The sequence below is a fragment of the Nuphar pumila genome, chromosome 2 (genome assembly GCF_984573655.1).
Source record: "Nuphar pumila chromosome 2, dmNupPumi1.hap1.1, whole genome shotgun sequence".
Taxonomy (NCBI): domain Eukaryota; kingdom Viridiplantae; phylum Streptophyta; class Magnoliopsida; order Nymphaeales; family Nymphaeaceae; genus Nuphar; species Nuphar pumila.
Genome location: NC_143250.1, coordinates 84,085,966 through 84,106,054, shown reverse-complemented (window position 1 = coordinate 84,106,054; position 20,089 = coordinate 84,085,966). Strand labels below are relative to the sequence as shown.

The 20,089-nt window shown below is 35.6% G+C and overlaps 2 protein-coding genes across 3 annotated transcripts in view; one reads left to right on the top strand and one right to left on the bottom strand.

The window, feature by feature from the left end:
• LOC149845888 (AP2-like ethylene-responsive transcription factor SNZ) overlaps window positions 1-20,089 on the top strand; it is a 246,134-nt gene that overhangs the window by 101,433 nt on the left and 124,612 nt on the right. The gene's annotated exons all lie outside the window — the stretch shown is intronic.
• Window positions 18,523-19,380, bottom strand: LOC149845890 (GDSL esterase/lipase At4g10955-like). The gene has a single exon (XM_089989675.1). The coding sequence runs from the start codon at window positions 19,378-19,380 to the stop codon at window positions 18,523-18,525; it is 858 nt and encodes a 285-aa protein (XP_089845801.1).

Sequence of the window (20,089 nt, the reverse complement as noted above, 5' to 3'; positions counted from 1 at the left end):
TGCCCTGAAATATAGGGTGACCTATAATGGACTCTACTTGTTGAGCGAGTTAGCACCAACTCCGTGGATGGATGGTTGACATGTTGTGGGTGAGGTCTCATCTTTTGGTCACTAAGGGTGGACCAGTCCTCAACCACTATGGATTAGAAGATGAGGACTCCTTATGGAGGAGGTCCAACTATATACACTATCGATAGTGCACTATAAAATTTTCAAGAAAAGAAATTCTTGACTGAGGGTTATGGACTCTTAGTGTCATCATAACCGCATACTCTTGAGGTTAATAAAATACTTAAAATACCTATGTTTTGAAAATACACCCCTATATAGATCAGTGAACTTATAGTGTCCCACGCAGTGGTGCCCCTTGGACATAATTAATTAATATTAGAATAAGTAATTACATCATGGTGCCCCTTGGACACAATTAATTAATATTAGAACAAGTAATTACATCATGTAGAGAGAAAAAGAGAAAGATTAATGAAAGATAATAAAATATGTTCATGCATTTAGGAGATGCATGTGTGTTGTTCTTCCTATTAGTTAGAGGTAGAGCCGAGTTAGATCTCGCAGGGAGTTGAGAGTTTAGACTAATGTTGAAACACAAACTTGATTTGAGTCTGTTTAGGCTAGTGACCTATCCATGACCACTATTACGGGATGGGAGGTCTTGTTCATGTTGAGATGTGTTGTTTGTCTCACCTCTTCTTATGTCCCATTTTTTTAGATACTCTCAGGTAGGCGGCATTTGTGGTGATAGATGCTGAGGACTTTGGATATCTCTCAAGCTTATTCAAGGACTCTTCTATTCTTGAGACCACCTTTGTTGTTTTGGAAAATTGTTAGGTGTTATGGGACTTGTACTTTTTGTATGTTTGAGAATATCCCTGTTATTCTCTAATGTGAACAATTTTGTAAAAAGATATACTTGTAGTTCACCTAAGTTTTTGTATATGAACTTTTGAAATACATTAATAAAATATTTTAAATTTTATTATGCAATGAATTCTTAAATGTAAATAAAATTCCTTTTAATTGGGATCCAAAAAAACCTTTCTGAAAATAGTTCTTCCGTTGTGTTCTCTTTTAAACTAAGGACTTCCATGTGTTTGAATTTTGATATTTTATAAATGAATATTTATAGCTCATCAGATTTTGTAAATAGACTATTTATGGATGAACTTTCCTTTGAACAAAAAGAAAATGATTAGTTGGTTTTGAATTTTGAGATCAGTTCAGAGTTGAGAATGCTTTCTCTTTAAATCTGTTTTCACAAACCAAGATTCCTTCTGCCACTATCTTATATATTCCTTTTAAATATAAAAAAATGTTAAATTTTGATGCTTTCATAGTGTTGGTTGCTCTTGTTTGGACTCTTGTTTGCTTATTGAACCCAGACTGAATGGGCCAAGAATCAAAGAAGGGTATCCAATCAGAGCTTCCTAAGAATTCTAGATCCTCTAAGATGGGTTTTGTATCCACTAGTATGGATCAAAACCAACAACCTAAGTCAAGGTTGACACAACACCAGAGGTTTTGCAAAAGCTCAATGACAACAGGTCCTAGAGTTACCAAGCAATTTGTAAAATCAAGAATTGGAAGTGTCCCAACTCAAATAGGATAGTCTATATGATCAGCCAAAGGGTCTTGAGATGAATAAAAAGGATGAAGAGGGAGAGATTCAGTTGATCCCTCATTCTCTGGATACGGAGAAAAGTCTTTTCTAAGCCACAATAGTCAGGTCCACTTACCAAGATTTGAAAGATGAAATTGTTGCTCTAAGGCTTATGATTCATAAGATGCAACAAAAGATGACCAAAAATGAGATCAAAACCAAAGTTGTCTAGTATTGGCTAAGTAGGCCAAGCTATATGTTTATTCTTATCAGACAAAGTCAACTCATTCAATACCAAGAGGATCCAGTTCCTCGAGTCAAAAACCAAGGTGCTCTCTAAAATAATACGAAGGTTTAGGTCTGCATATTAAAGGATGAATTAAAGAATGTGAACCACAAGATTAGAAGCGTCAAGGGTGAGAGAAGACTCTACAAGATACAAGACTTTGTTTTTGGTGGAAGCAATGAGCCTGCAAGTACTATCTGTAAACACCCCAAATTTTCTAGGTCCATTCTGAACACCCCCTTTTCATAGATGTCAACCCTGTACTATAGTGTAGGAGTCTAACCTCCAGGTCCATGTCAGTCTAGGTATCACTTCACCCCATTTCACCTAAAAATTACTATTTTAGCCCTAGGTCACTTTAGACCCTTGTCAGTTAGACCCAGCCAAGCTCATTTTAAGTTCAAAAGAGTTAGAATATCAGTCATTTTTAGCTCCTCTGAGCTCACGATGAGTAAACCCTATTCATTTTAGCTAAATTTGGTTCACTTCGTGAGAAATGAGCTTATTTCTGGCTCAAATTCCAGTCAATTATTCCAGAGTCAGTCAATTCCAGTCAATCTTGTTCCCCTACATCTAACTTGTGCTCACTAGGAGTTCAAGTGATCCAGTTCCAGTTCAAATATGTTTCCCATATTGTTGGAGTTCACTTTAATCCATTTCAGCTCATTTCAGCGGAAATTAAGCTAAGTTCAGCTAGGATTCAATTTGTCTAAGCTCTAGAATTAGTTCACCTCAGTATAATTGAATATCATCTCAGCTCAAATCTAGTACTCACTTCACTCTACAGTAAAATTCTCATCATTTCACTGAAAATTGTGTAATTTCTCGATCATCCAGTCTAGGAATCTAGTTGAGTCAATGTCTTTTTAGTTCATTTGAGTTTAGAAACCCTAGAGCCCAGTTCAATCTAGTTCAATCCAGTTTAAATCAGTTCAACCCAGTGTCACTCCTTGCTCTGCAGGGGAAAAATCATTTCTTGATCATTTTATTTCGAACATCAATTCGGTCAATTTTTAAGCTGGGACAATTCCCAATCTGGACTCAGAACAATCTTCTTTCTGAAATTTTATCTATATCTGAGATCCAATTCACATTTTAATTTAGACATTGGATTCAATATCGGATCTGATATCTGATATCTGATATATGATATATGATATCTATTTTCTATTTTGAACCTGAATCCTTTTATTCAATCCATTTTGCTATCTACATCCAGGGTCCAATTTTCTTTCTAAACCTGGATTATCTCATCAGATATCCAGGATTCAATCATTGGTCATCTCGAATCCATTCTTTAATCCAAGATCCATTTCTAATCCAAGATCCACTTCTTAAGTCCATCTCTTATCCGGGATCCATTTCAATATTATCTTTGATCCAGGCTTCTTGTATCACAAATCGGACTCATGGTTTGAGATCCAGATCCATTCGTCATTTTAAAACTTTGGATCAAGATTTGAATTTAAACTTTCTTCTGATTTCAAACCTAGGATTCAAAACTGATCTTTTAAATAAAAAACCCAGTGCTTTACATTTGATATTTTGAAATGATTTTTAGAAATATATCTTTTTTAATGTGTCAGATCTGGATCCAAATTGGATTTTGATTTGGATTTTTATCAAAATCAAGTTTCAAAATGGATCTTAGATCCAATCCAAATCCAAAAGACCCATATAGGTGGCACCATTTTTGGATTATCATTTCATTTGAGTTTTTAAACTTTTATTATTTTAGAACTCTAGTTGATTTAGGACTCTTTTCTTGTTTTTAACCTTTAGTTTTATTTTCATTTATTTTTAACCCTTTTAAAAAACCTTTATTTATTGTTTTAAAAACCAAATATGAGGCCCACTAAGGTGGAGCCACATTTTGATTTGTTTCAATAGAATTTCAAATGGTTTGAAGTTTGAAAAGTCAAAATGGATTTAATTAGGTCTCCTTTGGAAAATCGCCCCCCCCCCCTCCCTTAGAAAACCTTAATCAAATCCTAATTAAGCTAATTAGAAATCCTATCTTAAACTCTAAAAAAATCTTATAAATAGGGTACAAGCACTGGACGTCGATCCCATCCTCTCCAGCCCTCTCAACTCTCTCTCTCTCTGTGTGTGTGTGTGTGTGTGTGTGTGTGTGTGTGTGTCTCCTCTGCAGTCCCTTAGCCTTCTCCTTCAAGCCCCCAAGGTATAGCTTCTTCCCCTTTCTTTATTTAATTTTTATTTTTTTTATTGCTTTCCTCCATTGCCACCCCTCACTTTTCCTCTTCTTTTTCATCTAATTTTCACGTGGTAGCATCCATGACCAATCCAGCCATAGTAAACCCTCATCCTTTTGATCTTCTTGATCTCTTTGATGTTCTTTTTATTGATTTTATTTTAGCCACACGAAAGAAGGTGATTCAATCTTTCATAGATCAAATCCCTCTTTTGATCGACCAGATCAAAGCCAATCCCATGTCATTTTTGTTTTCTGTATTTTCCTTATTTTATATGCATATTAGATTTAGTTTTTTAATATTTCATCCATAAAAAAATTGAAAAATATTGCAACTATAGTTTTCTTTACGTTTTATGCATGTTAGATCAAGTTCTTGAATTTCCTTTAACAGGATTGTGAGAATCTTGATTCTGGCCATGCGATAACTGTCTTATTTTATGTGCATTTTTTAGTCTTTTGGATATGGATTTTTTATGATAGTTATATTGATATATTTGCATGAATCTGACAAATGTTTATGATTTTTGGGTATCATATGTTCTATTTATAAATTCAAGAACCAAAACCTGCTTTCTGCACTGTCAAAACTTTGTGCAGAATCAGGAGCAACTTGTTAGAGTCATATCTCTCTCATCGGAGATCATATTTCAGATTCATAAAAAGTGACTTCTTCTTCTGTGTATCTAGTTTATTCTGTGTGATTTTTATGATTTTTGATGGTCGTTTACTATTTTATTTTTACCCAACAACAGAACCTATTTTTCTTGAATCGTCAGGCACGGTTCAGATCCAAGTTCATCTTTCCGAAGTGATATCTCCCTAATCGAAGATCATATTTCCGATCCGTAAAAAGTGTCATCTCTATTTGCATGTCTAGTTTCTTCTGTGTGATTTTGGTAATTTTTTCAAGTAGTTTTCTATTTTTTTTTAACTTGAAACAAAGGTCTATCTTTCTTAAATTGTTAGGTATTTGCCTGAATCAAGTGCATCTTGCCAGAATCATATCTCCCTAACCGGAGATTATTTTTCCAATATGTAAAAAGGAGTATCTTTGTCATCATGTCTGAGTTAATCTCTATAAAATTTCATAAATTTTCATCTTTGTTTGATATGTCTTTCTGATCTAACATCGTGACAGGTACAAAATAGTATGTTCAATAGCCTGTTTTCTTCCTTTTATTTAATATTTGTTTCTTAAAAAATCATAAAAATTTATTTTTTAATTGTATACTATTTTTTAGGGTTGTTAACAGTGTCTAGGTCAATTTTCATAATTTTTATAAGTCATTTGATATCTTGTTTAGTTGTTTTGCAAAAATTGGATGCCTATAGAGTCCTGTTTTGCTGAAACACGGGCAAATTTAATCTTTTTCATTTATTTCATTATTTTCATGAATTATTTTTGTGATTTCAGACTTTGATCATGTTTTTTATCATGTCAAGGTACTCTCTACACAATTTGGCATCATTTTGAATTTGTTTGATCCCCAAGTATATTTTAAAACCATTTTCTGAAAAACCCTGATTTTTAACCATGTTTTGCAATTAATTTCAAGTTTTAGGGGTATTTTGGTCCTTTTGCCCTAAATTCTGAATTTCTTATTTTATAATAATTATAGTTTCATATTTTATTAAATCATGCATCATCCTTTATTTTATTTAGAATTTTTATTTTATGAAAGCATGGGAAAAAGACTTATTACGAATAAATATCCTTTAATTTCTAGATATTGTTGGATAAATCCCAAAAAGCCAACATATTTCTACTAACATGTTTGTTGATTTTGCAGGAAAGCTCAAGATTATATTTTCTTTAGTTTCTCTTTTATTTCTTTATTTTATTATTCAATTATTCAATGTAAATTATAATCAAATATAAAAAATAGTAGAAATTTCTTTTTCTGCATAGATTAGGGTTGTATTTGCATATAGTTTATTTTCAATATCAATTGCTATGGTTTGACATTCATATGCATATTTCAAACTCTACAATGGTCAACACGAATGGCATATGCACTTTCTTCTAAGAAGTCAATAAACTTAGTGGAGTTCGTATTTGTGGCCATAGTCAAAATACGAACGAAACTTAAATTTATTAATTTCTTTTAAGTTACAAACGACCTACACTCTTAGGTCATCTTAAAAAATCATTACATATTTTCAACGATTTTCTATGTTTTAAAACCCTTCTATTAGGATTCAATGGGGTATATTCAATACATATTTGTAGCCATAGTCAGGTATATGTGGCAAACTTATCTTGTTCGAATTCTATAAGGCACAAAAAAACCCTTTCTCTTTTTGCACAAAACAAAATTCTGAAACAAAAGAGATTTCTCAATAATTTTTCTTAAATCTTTTTTTCAAAAAGAATTTTGATAAATTGCATTTGTGCATCATTTAGAATAAGGAGGCATCATAGGGCCACACGCCCAATCATCTGGATTTTCCTTCTTCAAAAATCGATTTTCCCAAAATATCGCCTTTCAAAGCAATTCCAAGAATTTCAAGCATGCATCATGTTTTCCACAAACAACTTTTCCAAATCATGTTATATGGGCTTTTAGTTTCTTACTTCTGCATTCAAGGATTTAGAATAATCTCTTAGACATTTAAACAAAATATGGCATATCGTTCAATCCTTGGTTCGATTACCCCTGGTTATGGTGCCAAGAACGGTTGAACCTCGTACCGACAGGCGAGTCCCATTCTCTCTCAATTTTCCTATATTTTTTCAAAACGAAGGTGAGTTTTTCTTAAATCTTTTCAAAATGTCAGTTTGAAAGCGAAAGTAAAATTTTGCATGATAACAAGTTTGGCGACCGAGATGGGATTTGTCTTTAAATTGATTGAACTTATGCCTTGCCTTGTTTAATTCTCTAAGTTATTATTCTACAATATCAACTTTTTACTTGTGAACCTAAGAACCTAGAATCTAACTCAGTTGACATGTTGCATGTAGACTTAGGCATGGTTTGGTAGGACCAATTGAGGAGGTCTATTCATGTTCACTTAGACCTAGGTCAAATACAACCCTGCTCAATCTAGGCGTTGAATGAAAACCTTGTATGCAAATGTATGCTTCTTATGCTTTTCAAATTTCTATCTCTTTAGGTCTTAGAGCTCTTTGATTTCTTGCATGCTGATCATATTTTAAAAACATCGCTACCTATGTTGTCCCAACTACCACGTTGTTGGGTTTTCTTTCTGAACCATAGTTCAGGACAAAGCCTCACAACTAAGCCACTTATTTGGGCTAATAACCTCTCTGCCACATACCTAGGGCCATAGTCCAAAGTATATCGATAGGTGCTCAAGGATGTTGGAAAACCATGAACTTAGAACCAGAGATATATATTTTTATGCCACGTACATTGAGCTTCGGCTCGAGTATATCGGCATAACATGATTGGACATAGATGATCTGAACCTTAGAGTCAGGTTAGGGTCATATGAGCCTTTTCAAAAAAATATATGCATGACAGAGTTAGCCTTTAGGGAGTGTTGTATGTGCATCTTTGTTTGTGTAGTTTTGTTGTGGTATGAATGTGACTCTGTACAGTTTCTTGTTTATTTTCTGCATTTTCCTACAATAATTTTCTCAAACTCTGGAGGTCTCTTCAAAATTTTCCTTTGTTTTCCAAAACTGGCGGCGTGTGTTTTTCCTCCTCATCCTGGATCTTGATTCTTCAATCAGATCTCGATCCTGCCACATTTCATCTTCAATAAATGAAGCTCTTTTATTATTCTTTCTATCTTTTCTAGATCCAATGTGTCTTCTGACTATCTAGAGTGGTGGCAAATTGTCCGCCCGCCTTCTTTTGTCCATAATCTGGTATTTTTGAATCACTCAATGAAATCCTTTGTCTTCTCATATGGAGCTTTTTGTCAAAAGATACCCTTTTTCAAAAACTTTGGCATTTTCATCATGGTTGATGACCTTACCTAGGTAACAAGGTGCATTTTAGTTGTTTATTTCCTCTCACGAAATAACAACGCAATTATCGCAATTTTGTGATGACCCAGTCTCTGGTAATGAGATATCCTTTCTAATTGTCAACCCAACTCTCATTTTCTTACTTATTCATTGTTTTCCCTTGAGAATCTTTTCAAAACTTTCATTTGTTTAACCATCCCTTTTTGTTATAATCCAGAGAACAATGACACTTTCATCATGGTTGACAACCTTGCCTAGGTAACAAGGCACATTTTAGTTGTTTATTTCCTCTTACGGAATAACAACGCAATTGTCGCAATTTCTGTGACGACCCAATGCCTGGTAATGGGACATCCTTTCTAATTGTCAACCTGATTTTTGTTATTCGTCCCTCTGCTTTGTCTATGTGAACATTTTCCAAATTCTTATTCATTGTTTCTTTCCTGCAAAATTTTCAAAACTCCCATTTTTCTATCTCTTTTGTCATCTTCCAGATTTGTCAAAAAGCATTCTTCAAAAAATTTCATTTTTTTTTCTTGGCAATGTTTATTTATCCTTCTTTCTTTTGTCCAACATTCCTTTTCTTTGCTATACTGGGGCATCTTTTATTATGAGACTTTGTTTTCACCCCAAACATCTTACGTACATGGCAGGATCGAAAGATTCTTTATCATTAATTTTTATCATGCCATGATCAAGTTCTTTTCTTCCCTAATCAGGATAAGGGACAATCCTAAGATCACTTATAAGAGCGATACGATTACCTATAGGGGTTTATCCAAAATCGCGAACCTTTTTGAAAATTTTTGCAAAATCTTTATCATGATCACCGAGACCTTTCAAAGTGCCAATCTTTTTCAACATCAACCCTCGGGTTGAACTTCTTTTTCAAAACTAGTTTTTCACCGGCCTTTTCAAAATCAATCCTCAGGTTGAGTCTTTTTATCAAAATTAGTTTTCACTAGATTTTTCAACCCTCGTGTTGAGTCCTTTTTTTTCAAAAACTTCTTCTCACCGGTCATTTTCAAAATTTGATGTTTGGGTTGAACTTTTTTTCATCGGTCATTTTCAAAATTTAACCTTTGGATTAAACTTCTTTTAACAGTTATTTTTAAAATTTGACTTTTAGGTTAAACTTCTTTTCACCAGTCATTTTCAAAATTCGACGTTGGGTGAAGCTTCTCTAGTCAAAACTAGTTTTCCACCGATCCTTTTCTAAATCAACCTTTGGGTTGCGCTTCTTTTACAAAAACTAGTTTTCACCAAATTCAGCCTTTGGATTGAGCCTTTTTCAAAAACTAGTTTCTCTAATCTTTTTCAAATCAATGCTCGGGTCGATAACCTTCTATCAAAATCGGTCCTTTTCAACATCAACCCTCGGGTTGAGTCTTTAAAAAAAATCAATTTTTATCGGTCTTTTTCAAAATCAATCCTCAGGTTGATCATCCTTTTATCAAAACCGATCTTTTTCAAATTCAACCCTCGTGTTGATCATCTTTTTATCAAAAACCAATCTTTTTTAAATTCAACCCTCGTGTTGATCGTCTTTTTATCAAAACCGGTCTTTTTCAAATTCAACCCTCGTGTCGATCATCTTTTTCTCAAAACTAGTCTTTTTTCAAATTCAACCCTCGTATTGATCTTCTTTTTATCAAAACCGTTTTTTTTCAAACTCAATCCTCGTGTTGATCATCTTTTTATCAAAATCGATCTTTTTCAAATTCAGCCCTCGTGTTGATCATCTTTTTATCAAAACTGGTCTTTTTTAAATTCAACCCTCGTGTTGATAATCTTTTTATCAAAATCGGTCTTTTCAAATTCAACCCTCGTGTTGATCATCTTTTTATCAAAACCAATATTTTCAAATGCAACCCTCGGGTTGAGTCTTTTTATTAAAATTGGTTTTCCCACCAGTCCTTTTTCAAATATAGTGCTCGTGTTGGTCTCTTATCAAAATCCAATGCTCGTGCTGGTCTTTTATCAAAACCTAGTGCTCGTGTTGGTCTTTTATCAAAATCCAGTGCTCGTACTAGTTGATTCTTCAAATTCAGTGCTCGTGCTAGTCCTTTAAAATCCAGTGCTCATGCTGATACTTCAAATCTAGTTTTATACTGGTCTTTCAAATCTAGTTTTCATGCTAGCCCTCTATAGTCCAATTTTCAGGCTTATCTTTTACAATTCAACTCCATTCAACCTTCTGGTTGATCTTTATATCAAATCCAGCTTTTGAACTGATCTTTTTCAATTCAACCTTCGGGTTGAGCTTTTTATCAAATTCAGCTGGTTTCCAAAAATCAACCTAAGGGTTGATCTTTTTGTCAATGCCAATCTTTTTTAAAGATCTAACCTTCAGGTTGAACCAATTTTTGAACTTGCTGAATATTTTAATCATTTATCATCTTTTGCAAATGACCCTTTTTCCAGGGACAGTTTAAGGGAACTCACTCCTTTTGCAACTACCATTATTTTCTTTCGCAAGAACCCTTTTTCCAGAGAGAGTTTGAAGGAACTTGTTTCTTCGCGAAGCTGTTTGCAAAACAACAACCTTTGTCTTGCACATGGAATCCTTTTTTCAGGGAGAGTTTTGACGGAAGCTCATTTTCTTAGTGGCCCCTTTGTTAGCTTATTTTGGCCTCCCCCTTAATAGAGGATCCCTTTTTTCAGAGAAGAGTGTGATGGAACTCACTTCTCTATGATACCTTTTCAACATTTTGTTATTGGCCACTTTCAAAAAGAGAAGCCTAAGATTAGGGAGTTTTGACGAAAACTTAATTTCTCTTTGAAAGATTCATTTTGCAAACACCTCCTCTCTAGGGAAAAGAGGAGTCCTTTTTATCACTCGTTCAGGTAAGGGTCAAACTTGTGCCTCTCTTTGGGGAAAGAGAGAGGTTCAATCAAGTCAAGGATTTCATCAATTTGATGCCAAGCAATTATTTTCATAAATGATTACAGGTTTTTTTGTCAATATGTTATCAGAAATATTTGTTGATTTAAAAATTTTATTCATTGCACAAAGCTTTATCTCGAACTACCTCTTGTATCCTCTTTAAAAGGGTGAAACTTCTGTGAGATAAAGAAGAAAAATTCAAGATTTTTCTATTGGTCGACTAAAAAGGATGAAGGAAAAATCCTCGGTATGGATGGCAAAGGAAAAAATTTAATGATATTGAGAAGCCAGAAATGAATTGATATTGACTATAGCAATAAAACATTTGTAAAGGCAGTTCTTTTGGCAATAAGGCAGTGGAAATATCTCGTGCGGTATAGAACCCACTCCATTTATCCAAACATTCAAGCATAGTGAATTACCTACAAAAGAGATCTCTCAACTATATCTAAGTTGAAGGATGATATGAGAGTTTAGATCTCTAAAGACAAAGAAGACTCAAATCATCACCAAGTTGAAGGTTGATGTGATGAACTTTCCCCACAAAATGCTTGCTTTATGCTACAAAGAATAAATTTTAACCAAGAAAGACACGATATGTTTGTAAGAGGGAAATTATCAATTGTCACCAAGTTGAAGGTTGACACGAGTGTCTAATCCTCGAAGACAAGGAAGGCTCTGATCATCTCTGAGTTGAAGGAGAATGTGAGGTGCTCTTCTAGAGAAGATTTGAAATATCTTCAAGTTGAAGGTTGATAGGGCAAACTTTCTGCCAAACCCCAAAAGGGCTTAAATCTCTAGTTTATGTGTCAAAGAATGCAAAGAGATATGATGGGTAAACCCCAGATATCAAACTGCCAAATTGCCAAGAATCATCTTTACCTATGTGAAATACTTTGTTAATATCATTTTATTCACTTGCTTCTATGAAATTGAGAATGATTCATCTCTTTTCATACCAAGGAAATGGATAGCTTCCTTGAAGAAAGCCGATAGCAACAACTTGAATTTGATTCTTGATTTTATGAGGTTAACCTAATTTGAGATAATACTCTAGGTAGAAGAGGGAATATCCTTTGCACATACGTACATATTTATAAATATTTTGATCAACTATAATTTCTGAGATATTGGCATTTTTTCCTGGCTATCCTGACGTGAAGTGAGAACTTGACTCCCTTTTGATGAATCCTTACACCTTTTTATTATTCTCTCTTCAGGTTTTTGAAAATTTAAGTTTTCAAATTCCTTTCCTTCGTTTTGGTTTGAGAGTCCGGGCTCTCAAATCTTGCACATTCCCTATTTTTCTCCATTGTCCCGCCATAGACAGTTTATGCTCAGGTTAAGGTTGACATGAATCTTTGCAAAAGGTTATTTTAAAAGCTTATTTTGTCTCAGTCATGAGACCCCCCCTTTGTAAATTTTCTTTTTCAAAGCTTTAGGGACCCCATTTTTTTCACCTTTTGCAACCCTTTCGGATTTTGTGCAAAATTTGAAAGTCCCATCATGGTTTTCTCACCCCTTTTTTATCAAAAGCCTTTTGTCTTCGAGGATTCCATTCTTTTCAACCCATTTAGGTTAAGGGTTAAACCTGAATCTTTGGTCTCAAGACCGCCCCTTTGTTTCAAATTTCCCTTTCTCAAAGGCTTTCGGGAGTTTGTTATATCCTTTTTTGGGATTCCTCAGCTCTTTTTATCAACCCATTTATTTTCAAGGATTTCATATATCCATACTCGTTCAAGTAAGGATTAAGCCTGAGCCTCATACTATGAGGTGAATCTTCTTCCCGTTCAGGTTAAGGGTTAAGCCTGAGCCTCATACTATGAGGTGAATCTTCTTCCTGTTCAGGTTAAGGGTTAAGCCTGAGCCTCATTCTATGAGGTAAATCTTCTTCTCATTCAGGATAAGGTATTAAACCTGAACCTCATTTTATAAGGGCCATTCAAAATCAATTCTTCCATACTCAGTTCAGATCTTCTAACTCAGGCATTTTGTCTTCCAAATTTGGTGTGTTTTTCTTTGCCACTAAGCTCGGCTTTCAACCGGCTTAGTAGCAAAGAGGGGCATCTGTAAACACCCCAAATCTTCCAGATCCATTCTAGACACCCTCTTTTCACAGATGCCAACCCTATAGTACAGTGTAGGAGTCTAACCTCCATGTCCATGTCAGTTTAGGTGCCACTTCACCCCATTTCACCTAAAAATTTACTATTTTACCCTTAGGTCACCTTAGACCCTTGTCAATTAGACCCATCCAAACTCATTTTAAGTTCAGAAGAGTTAGAATATCAATCATTTCTAGATCCTCTGAGCTAACGATGAGTAAACCCTATTTATTTCAGCTAAATTTGGTTCATGTCATAAGAAATGAGCTCATTTATAGCTCGAATTCCAGCCAATTGTTCTAGAGTCAGTCAATTCCAGTCAATCATGTTCCCTTACATCTAACTTGAGCTCACCAAGAGTTTAAGTGGTCTAGTTTCAGTTCAAATTTGTTTCCCATATTGTTAGAGTTCACTTTAGTCCATTTCAGCTCATTTAAGTGGAAATTAAGCTAATCCCAGCTAAGATTCTGTTTGTCTGAGCTCTAGAATTATTTCACCTCAATATAATTGAATATCATCTCAACTCAAATCTAGTACTCACTTCACTCTATAGTAAATTTCTCATCATTTCACTGAGAATTATGTCATTTCTTGATCATTCAATCTAGGAATCTAGTTGAGTCAGTGTCTTTTTAGTTCATTTGAGTTTAGAAACCCTAGGGCCCAGTTCAATCCAGTTTAAACCAGTTCAACCCAGTGTCACTCTTTACCTTGCAGGGGCAAAATCATTTTTTGATCATTTTATTTCGAACATCAATTCAGCCAATTTTCAAGCTGGGATAATTCCCAATATGGACTCTAAGCGATCTTCTTTCTGAAATTTTATCTATATTTGAGATCCAATTCACATTTTAATTTGGACATTGGATTCAATACCAGATCTGATATCTGATATATGATATCCATTTTCTATCCTGAACCTGGATCCTTTTATTCAATCCATTTTGCTATCTACATCCAGGGTCCAATTTACTTTCTGAACCTAGATTATCTCATTAGATATTCAGGATCCAATCATTGGCCATCTCGGATTCGTTCTTCAATCCAAGCTCCACTTCTTAAGTCTATCTCTTATCTGAGATCCATTTCAATCTTATCTTTGATCCAGGCTTCTTGTATCACGAATTAGACTCATGGTTCGAGATCCAGATCCATTTGTCATTTTAAAACTTCGGATCTACATCTGAATTCAAACTTTCTTCTGATTTCATACCTAGGATTCAAAACTGATCTTTTAAATCTAAAACCCAGTGCTTTACATTTGATGTTTTGAAATGATTTTTGGAAAAAATATCTTTTCAATGTGTCAGATTTGGATCCAGATCGGATTTGGATTTAGATTTTTATCAAACTCAAGTTTCAAAATGGATCTTAGATCCAATCCAAATCCAAAAGACCCATATAGGTGGCATCATTTTTGGATTATCATTTCATTTGATTTTTTAAACTTTTATTATTTTAGAACTCGAGTTGATTTAGGACTCTTTTCTTGTTTTTTACCTTTAGTTTTATTTTCATTTGTTTTTAACCCTTTTAAAAAACCTTTATTTATTGTTTTAAAAACCAAATGTGGGGCCCACCTAGGTGGACCCACTTTTGGATTTGTTTTAATAGAATTTCAAATGGTTCGAAGTTTGAAAAGTCAAAAGTCAAAATGGATTTAATTAGGTCTCCTTTGGAAAATTCCCCCCCCCCCCATAGAAAGCCCTAATCAAATCCTAATTAAGCAAATGAGAAATCCTATCTTAAACTCTAAAAAATCCTATAAATAGGGTACAAGCACTGATCGTCCAGCCCATCCTCTCCAGACCTCTCAACTCTCTCTGTCTCTCTCTCCCTTGCAGCCCCTTAGCCTCCTCTTTCAAGCCCCCAAGGTATAGCTTCTTCCCCTTTCTTTATTTATTTTTTATTTTTTTATTGCTTTCTTCCATTGCCACCCCTCTCTTTTCTTCTTCTTTTTCATCTAATTTTTATGTGGTAGTATCTATGACCAATCTCGCCAGAGGTAAACCCTTAACCTTTTGCTCTTCTTGATCTCTTTGATGTTCTTTTTATTGATTTTATTTCAACCACACGAAAGAAGGTGATTCGATCTTCAATAGATCGAATCCCTCTTTTGATCGGTCACATAAAAGCAAATCCCATGCCGTTTTTGTTTTCTGTATTTTCCTTATTTTATATGCATATTAGATTTAGTTTTTCATTATTTTATTCATAAAAAAATAAAAAAATATTGCATCTATAGTTTTCTTTACGTTTTATGCATGTTAGATCAAGTTCTTGAATTTCCTTTAACAGTCCTGCGAGAATCTTGATTCTAGCCATGTGGTAATAGCATTATTTTATGTGTGTTTTTTTATCGTTTGGATCTATATTTTTTATGAGGGTTATATTGATATATTTTCATGAATCTGAAAAATGTTTATGATTTTTGGGTATCATATGATCTGATTTTTCCTCTGCTATTTAACATTGCTATGCAGGGCCTCTCCTCCATGCTTGCTCAGGAGAATGGGTTATTTAATGGTGTTCCTTTACTTGGGAGTTCTCGATTTAGTCACCTTATTTATGCATATGACCTCTTAATTTTTGGAGAGGCAACTTTGCCGAATAATGTGGTCATTATGGTTGGTGTTGCAATGTTTTTCGGCTATCTTTGGCTTATAGATCAAGAGCCAAGTTTTACCCTTTAATGTGACAGAGGAGGTATCTACTGCTGCGCCAATCATCTTTGGTTGTTAATTGGCATGATCGCCATTGCACTATCCATGGATCCCATTGCATGTGGGTGTCACTAGGGACACACCCATTGAGCAAGGGTGAAGGATCGAGTTTCTAAGAGGATTGACAGCTAGTTTGGTCATTCACTTGCAGCTCCTAAGAGGATCACTTTGGTGAGGCATATGCTTATTGCCATTCCCTCTCACCTTATGCAGATTCTTAATATGCCGGCCAATGTCGAAAAAAGAATCACGAAGGTCATTAAGAAGTTCATCTAAGGTGGGTCTAACATTAGAAAGGTGCCCCATCTGGTTCTTTGGGATCTCTCTCTCTCTCTCTCTCTCTCTCTCTCTTTCTCTCTCTCTCTCTTGATCTCTCTTGACCATGGTTGTCTGGGGCTAAAAAAATTTGCGGAAATTGAATGGGTTTGGTTATTGTGTATTGTTGATAAGGATTGGGCCATTGTCATGAGAGCCAAGTACAGGCTGCATGGTTGGCTTTGGTGGTAGGCAACTAGTCGTAAATGGAAATCAGGATCCAGTATTTGGATGCCTTGGTGCAAAGTGGTAGATCTCGTTGTAGAGGGGTCTTTTATTAAGATTGGCAATGGTGAGAACACCCTATTTTGGAAGGACTCTTGGTTTCTAGACTCACCACTTTTGATTGTCTTTCCCTCTCTTTACTGTGCAACTAGGCATAAGGGTTGCTCGTTGGTGGCCTATTGGTCACCTAATGCGGGATGGGATGTCGTATTGCATTCCAATCCCTCATCTCAAATGACCCTTGAATGGTTGCAACTCATAGAATTATTGTCGCCTATTGTGCCCAATGGGGCTGCTGATTGCCTTTGGTGGAAGGCATCGAGAGAGCCTAAATTACCTTTGAGGCGTGCATACGAGTTTGTTTCAGGCCCATGGTGCAGTGACTTCTTTCAAACGTGTTGTGGGGCCAAGAGATTGCTGCAAGAGCATCCTTTACAGGTTGGTTAGTGATTTTGGACAAGATCCTCATAGATGCAAACTTGAAGAAGTGGGGCTTTCATCTCTCTAGTTGGTTCTCCCTTTGTCTCGCTGGAGTGGAAGGCACTATCCACCTATTTTGGGGATGCTCTTGGGCACAGTTCTTGTTCAGAAGCTCATGGGGAGACAAGATCCTTTCTTGGGGACCCAATAGACCTCTCCGTTCTCTCATTATCGCCAAGGAGATATGCAGTTTGGACTCAAAATGGTTATTCATCTGGCAGTGCTGGATTCAGATGCAGGTGTACGTGTCATTTGTGTTGATCATTGTGAATTTGAAATATGTATGAATCATCATCTATCATAATTAATATTAAAAATAAATTATATGCAAATGCAACACTAATCTAAGCAGAAAGAAAAAATTGTATTTCAACATTACAATTACAATTTACATCAATAATTGAAAGGAAATAAAAAAAAGAGGAAAAAAAATCTAATCTTGAGCTTTCCTTAAAATTAATGGAGGAAGCTGTTGGAACTTGAAGGAAAGAGAGGAGAGAGAGCATGAGGGGGTCGGAATTCTATAGGGCTCTATTTATGAAAAAAAAATGACTTAGGTTTAGAGAGTTTCGATTTAGTCGGAACTCTCTTAATTAATTAAGAGATAAGCTAAAAGGGGAGGGACAATTTTTCTTAATTGTTTTAATTTGAAAAGGAGTTTGACTAAACCTAATTAACACCCTAATAAAAACCTAAACTAGCTAAAACACTCTCAAATGTGGCACCACCTATGTGGGCGCCATTTAGTTTTTCAAAAATGATTTTAAAAGGATGAAATTAAATGGGTTAAAAACAAGATTTTTAAAAAGCTTAAAAATGACACCTATATTTGTAAAAAAAATTGTATTTTGAAATAGACAAAACATGGAAATGAGATAAAATTGAATAAAAATAAAAATTATGGTTTGGCACCCCCAATAGGGTGGGCTACATTTGAAGAAAATTGGTAAAAATTAGAAATTGATTTAGGAATCAAATTTAAAACAAATCTAGATTATTTTTCTAAGAAAAATGCTTTGAAACAAGGGGATATAAAGCCCTGGGGTCACATAGCATTTTTCGTATGTTTCTCAGACTGCGCTATTACAAGCCATAAAGTCCTCTCTCCGCGAACGTATCTTGTGCAAATGGCCTGGTTCCGACGTCAGCTGCATTGGAGAACGTCAGATTGGCTAGATGTTAGAGCATTGTAGCAGCTGAATTATATTTTCTGTTATGTTTCTGTGCTTTCTGTTGGGGAACTTTGCTGACTGATTTAACCATCAAAAAATAAAAAAGAGTGAAACAAACGCCTCCTAAACGCTCGAAATTTTTCCTTTATTGCAATGAGAGAGAGAGAGAGAGAGAGAGAGAGAGAGAGTATTGATAATAAAGGAGAGAACACGATAGGTGACATTAAAAAAGAAAACAGAATAAAGACCTGAAGAACACCACAACGAAGACCATAGCAATCGTAGTCTGCCCGCTAGGGCCGAACTGGCATACAGATTCTTATTCTCTCTCACACTCTTTTATATATATATATATATATATATATATATATATATATATATATATATATATATATATATATATATATATACTAAGGCCACACAAGCCCCGACTTACCTTGGAAACAGTCTCTTTTTCCTCATTCTTTTTCTACCACACTTTTTGTTCGTTCTTTTAACGCCCACGCACACACATAATAACAAAGATAATCAGTTGTATGTATAGCCGTATTCTTCTCTGCTAGTCTTTTTTTATACAGCGCAAGTCTTCCACACGTAAATCCTGTCTCCACCACTGCACGATCCCATGTGCCACTTTTGCATTAGTTGGAGCTGCTCCTTCTTCTGTCAACACACGGGTAAGAATTGCCGACGCCATTCGGCTAGACTGTGAGGGATCATCCAACTTGTTCCATTCGGTGAAGTACGTGATGTATGGGCTGCAAATGCTGTCTGCTGGATTAACGAATAGACGAGGAGTCCATGCGTGGTAATTATTTTCCGACAATTCATTGTCATTATTATTCTCATGGACATGCTCGTTAATAATCTTGAAGTAAAAAAAGATACCCAACCCGGTAAGCACAAATGCTTGGCCTGACCCTACAGCGGCAGCGAGAGCAGCGAAGCCGAAACACAAACGCCTCGCAAGCTTTTCTATCAGGAGCCCGTCCCTTCTCGTGGGGTCCATAATAAATGGCGGGTTGAACAGGAACGTATCGAGAAAGATTCCCTTCTTAGCCATAAGATGTCCGGCAAGTGCAGCGATGGTTGACCCGAGGGAATGGCCACACAGCCGTACCTTGGTTCCGTTGGTAGAGGCATTGTGCCGCACGGCTTCCATGGCCACCACAAAACTGTGACGCTTATCAAGTTTTCCCAAAGCGGCCCAAAAGTCTGTAGAGCTGTCACGAAGCGACGCTGTGCCTCGAAATGCGATGACTAGACGTCGGGGCGACACGTTGACGGTATATGGAACCGAAGATCGAGGAATCGACGAAGTCGTCGACGAGAGGTTGCTGGAGTTCGAAGCCGAATGTTTCCCACCAAGGTGGTGCCAAGGCTCTGCTCCCTGTGCGGTTCTCCTTGAGATCGACATCTTGAACATAAACACCATTCACTAAGCACGCCGCTACTGACCTCTGGTGGTCGTCCTTCTCCCTGAGCATGAGAATGAGGAAGGGAAACAGAGCAATTTTATTGATATGAGAGGCCAACATATGTTTCTTGGACGACCAAATCACCTATATTCCGTGTTTTGGCATCTTCTCCATCCATTCAAGCAATCAACGGCAGTCGGTGGGGCTGATGAAGGACGGAATGGATGGTGACCATGACAAAAAACAGTGATTTGGCATATCACCTCATCATAAGTTTTCCTTATGGGCGGCAATCCCTTATTCAACTAATGCTTTTGCCAAAACTTTCCCTTTTATCCTTTCAAAGAAGAGTCAAAACCAGAGTTACCAGGAACCCAACTTGTATGTGGAAAATCTTTTTCCTAGAAACCCTTTTCAAAATGTTAAATCTAATATTTTTTAACTTGTGTGGGAAACACATGAAAAATATGTTTGTCATCAAGCAAAAACCTCTGATCCTATGGATGTTTTGATTTGTAAATTTTGGTTCCAAACCCCTTGAGGGAAGTCATTTTCACTACATCTGATCCTATGGATGTTTTTATCAGGGTCAAAACAGTACTAACTGACCCTTGGATGATATGCTTTTGATGTAAGAGGTTGAAAGTTTAGTATATTGTAGGTCATCGACTTTTTAATCCCATAGAATTTCGAAATATATTTATAATA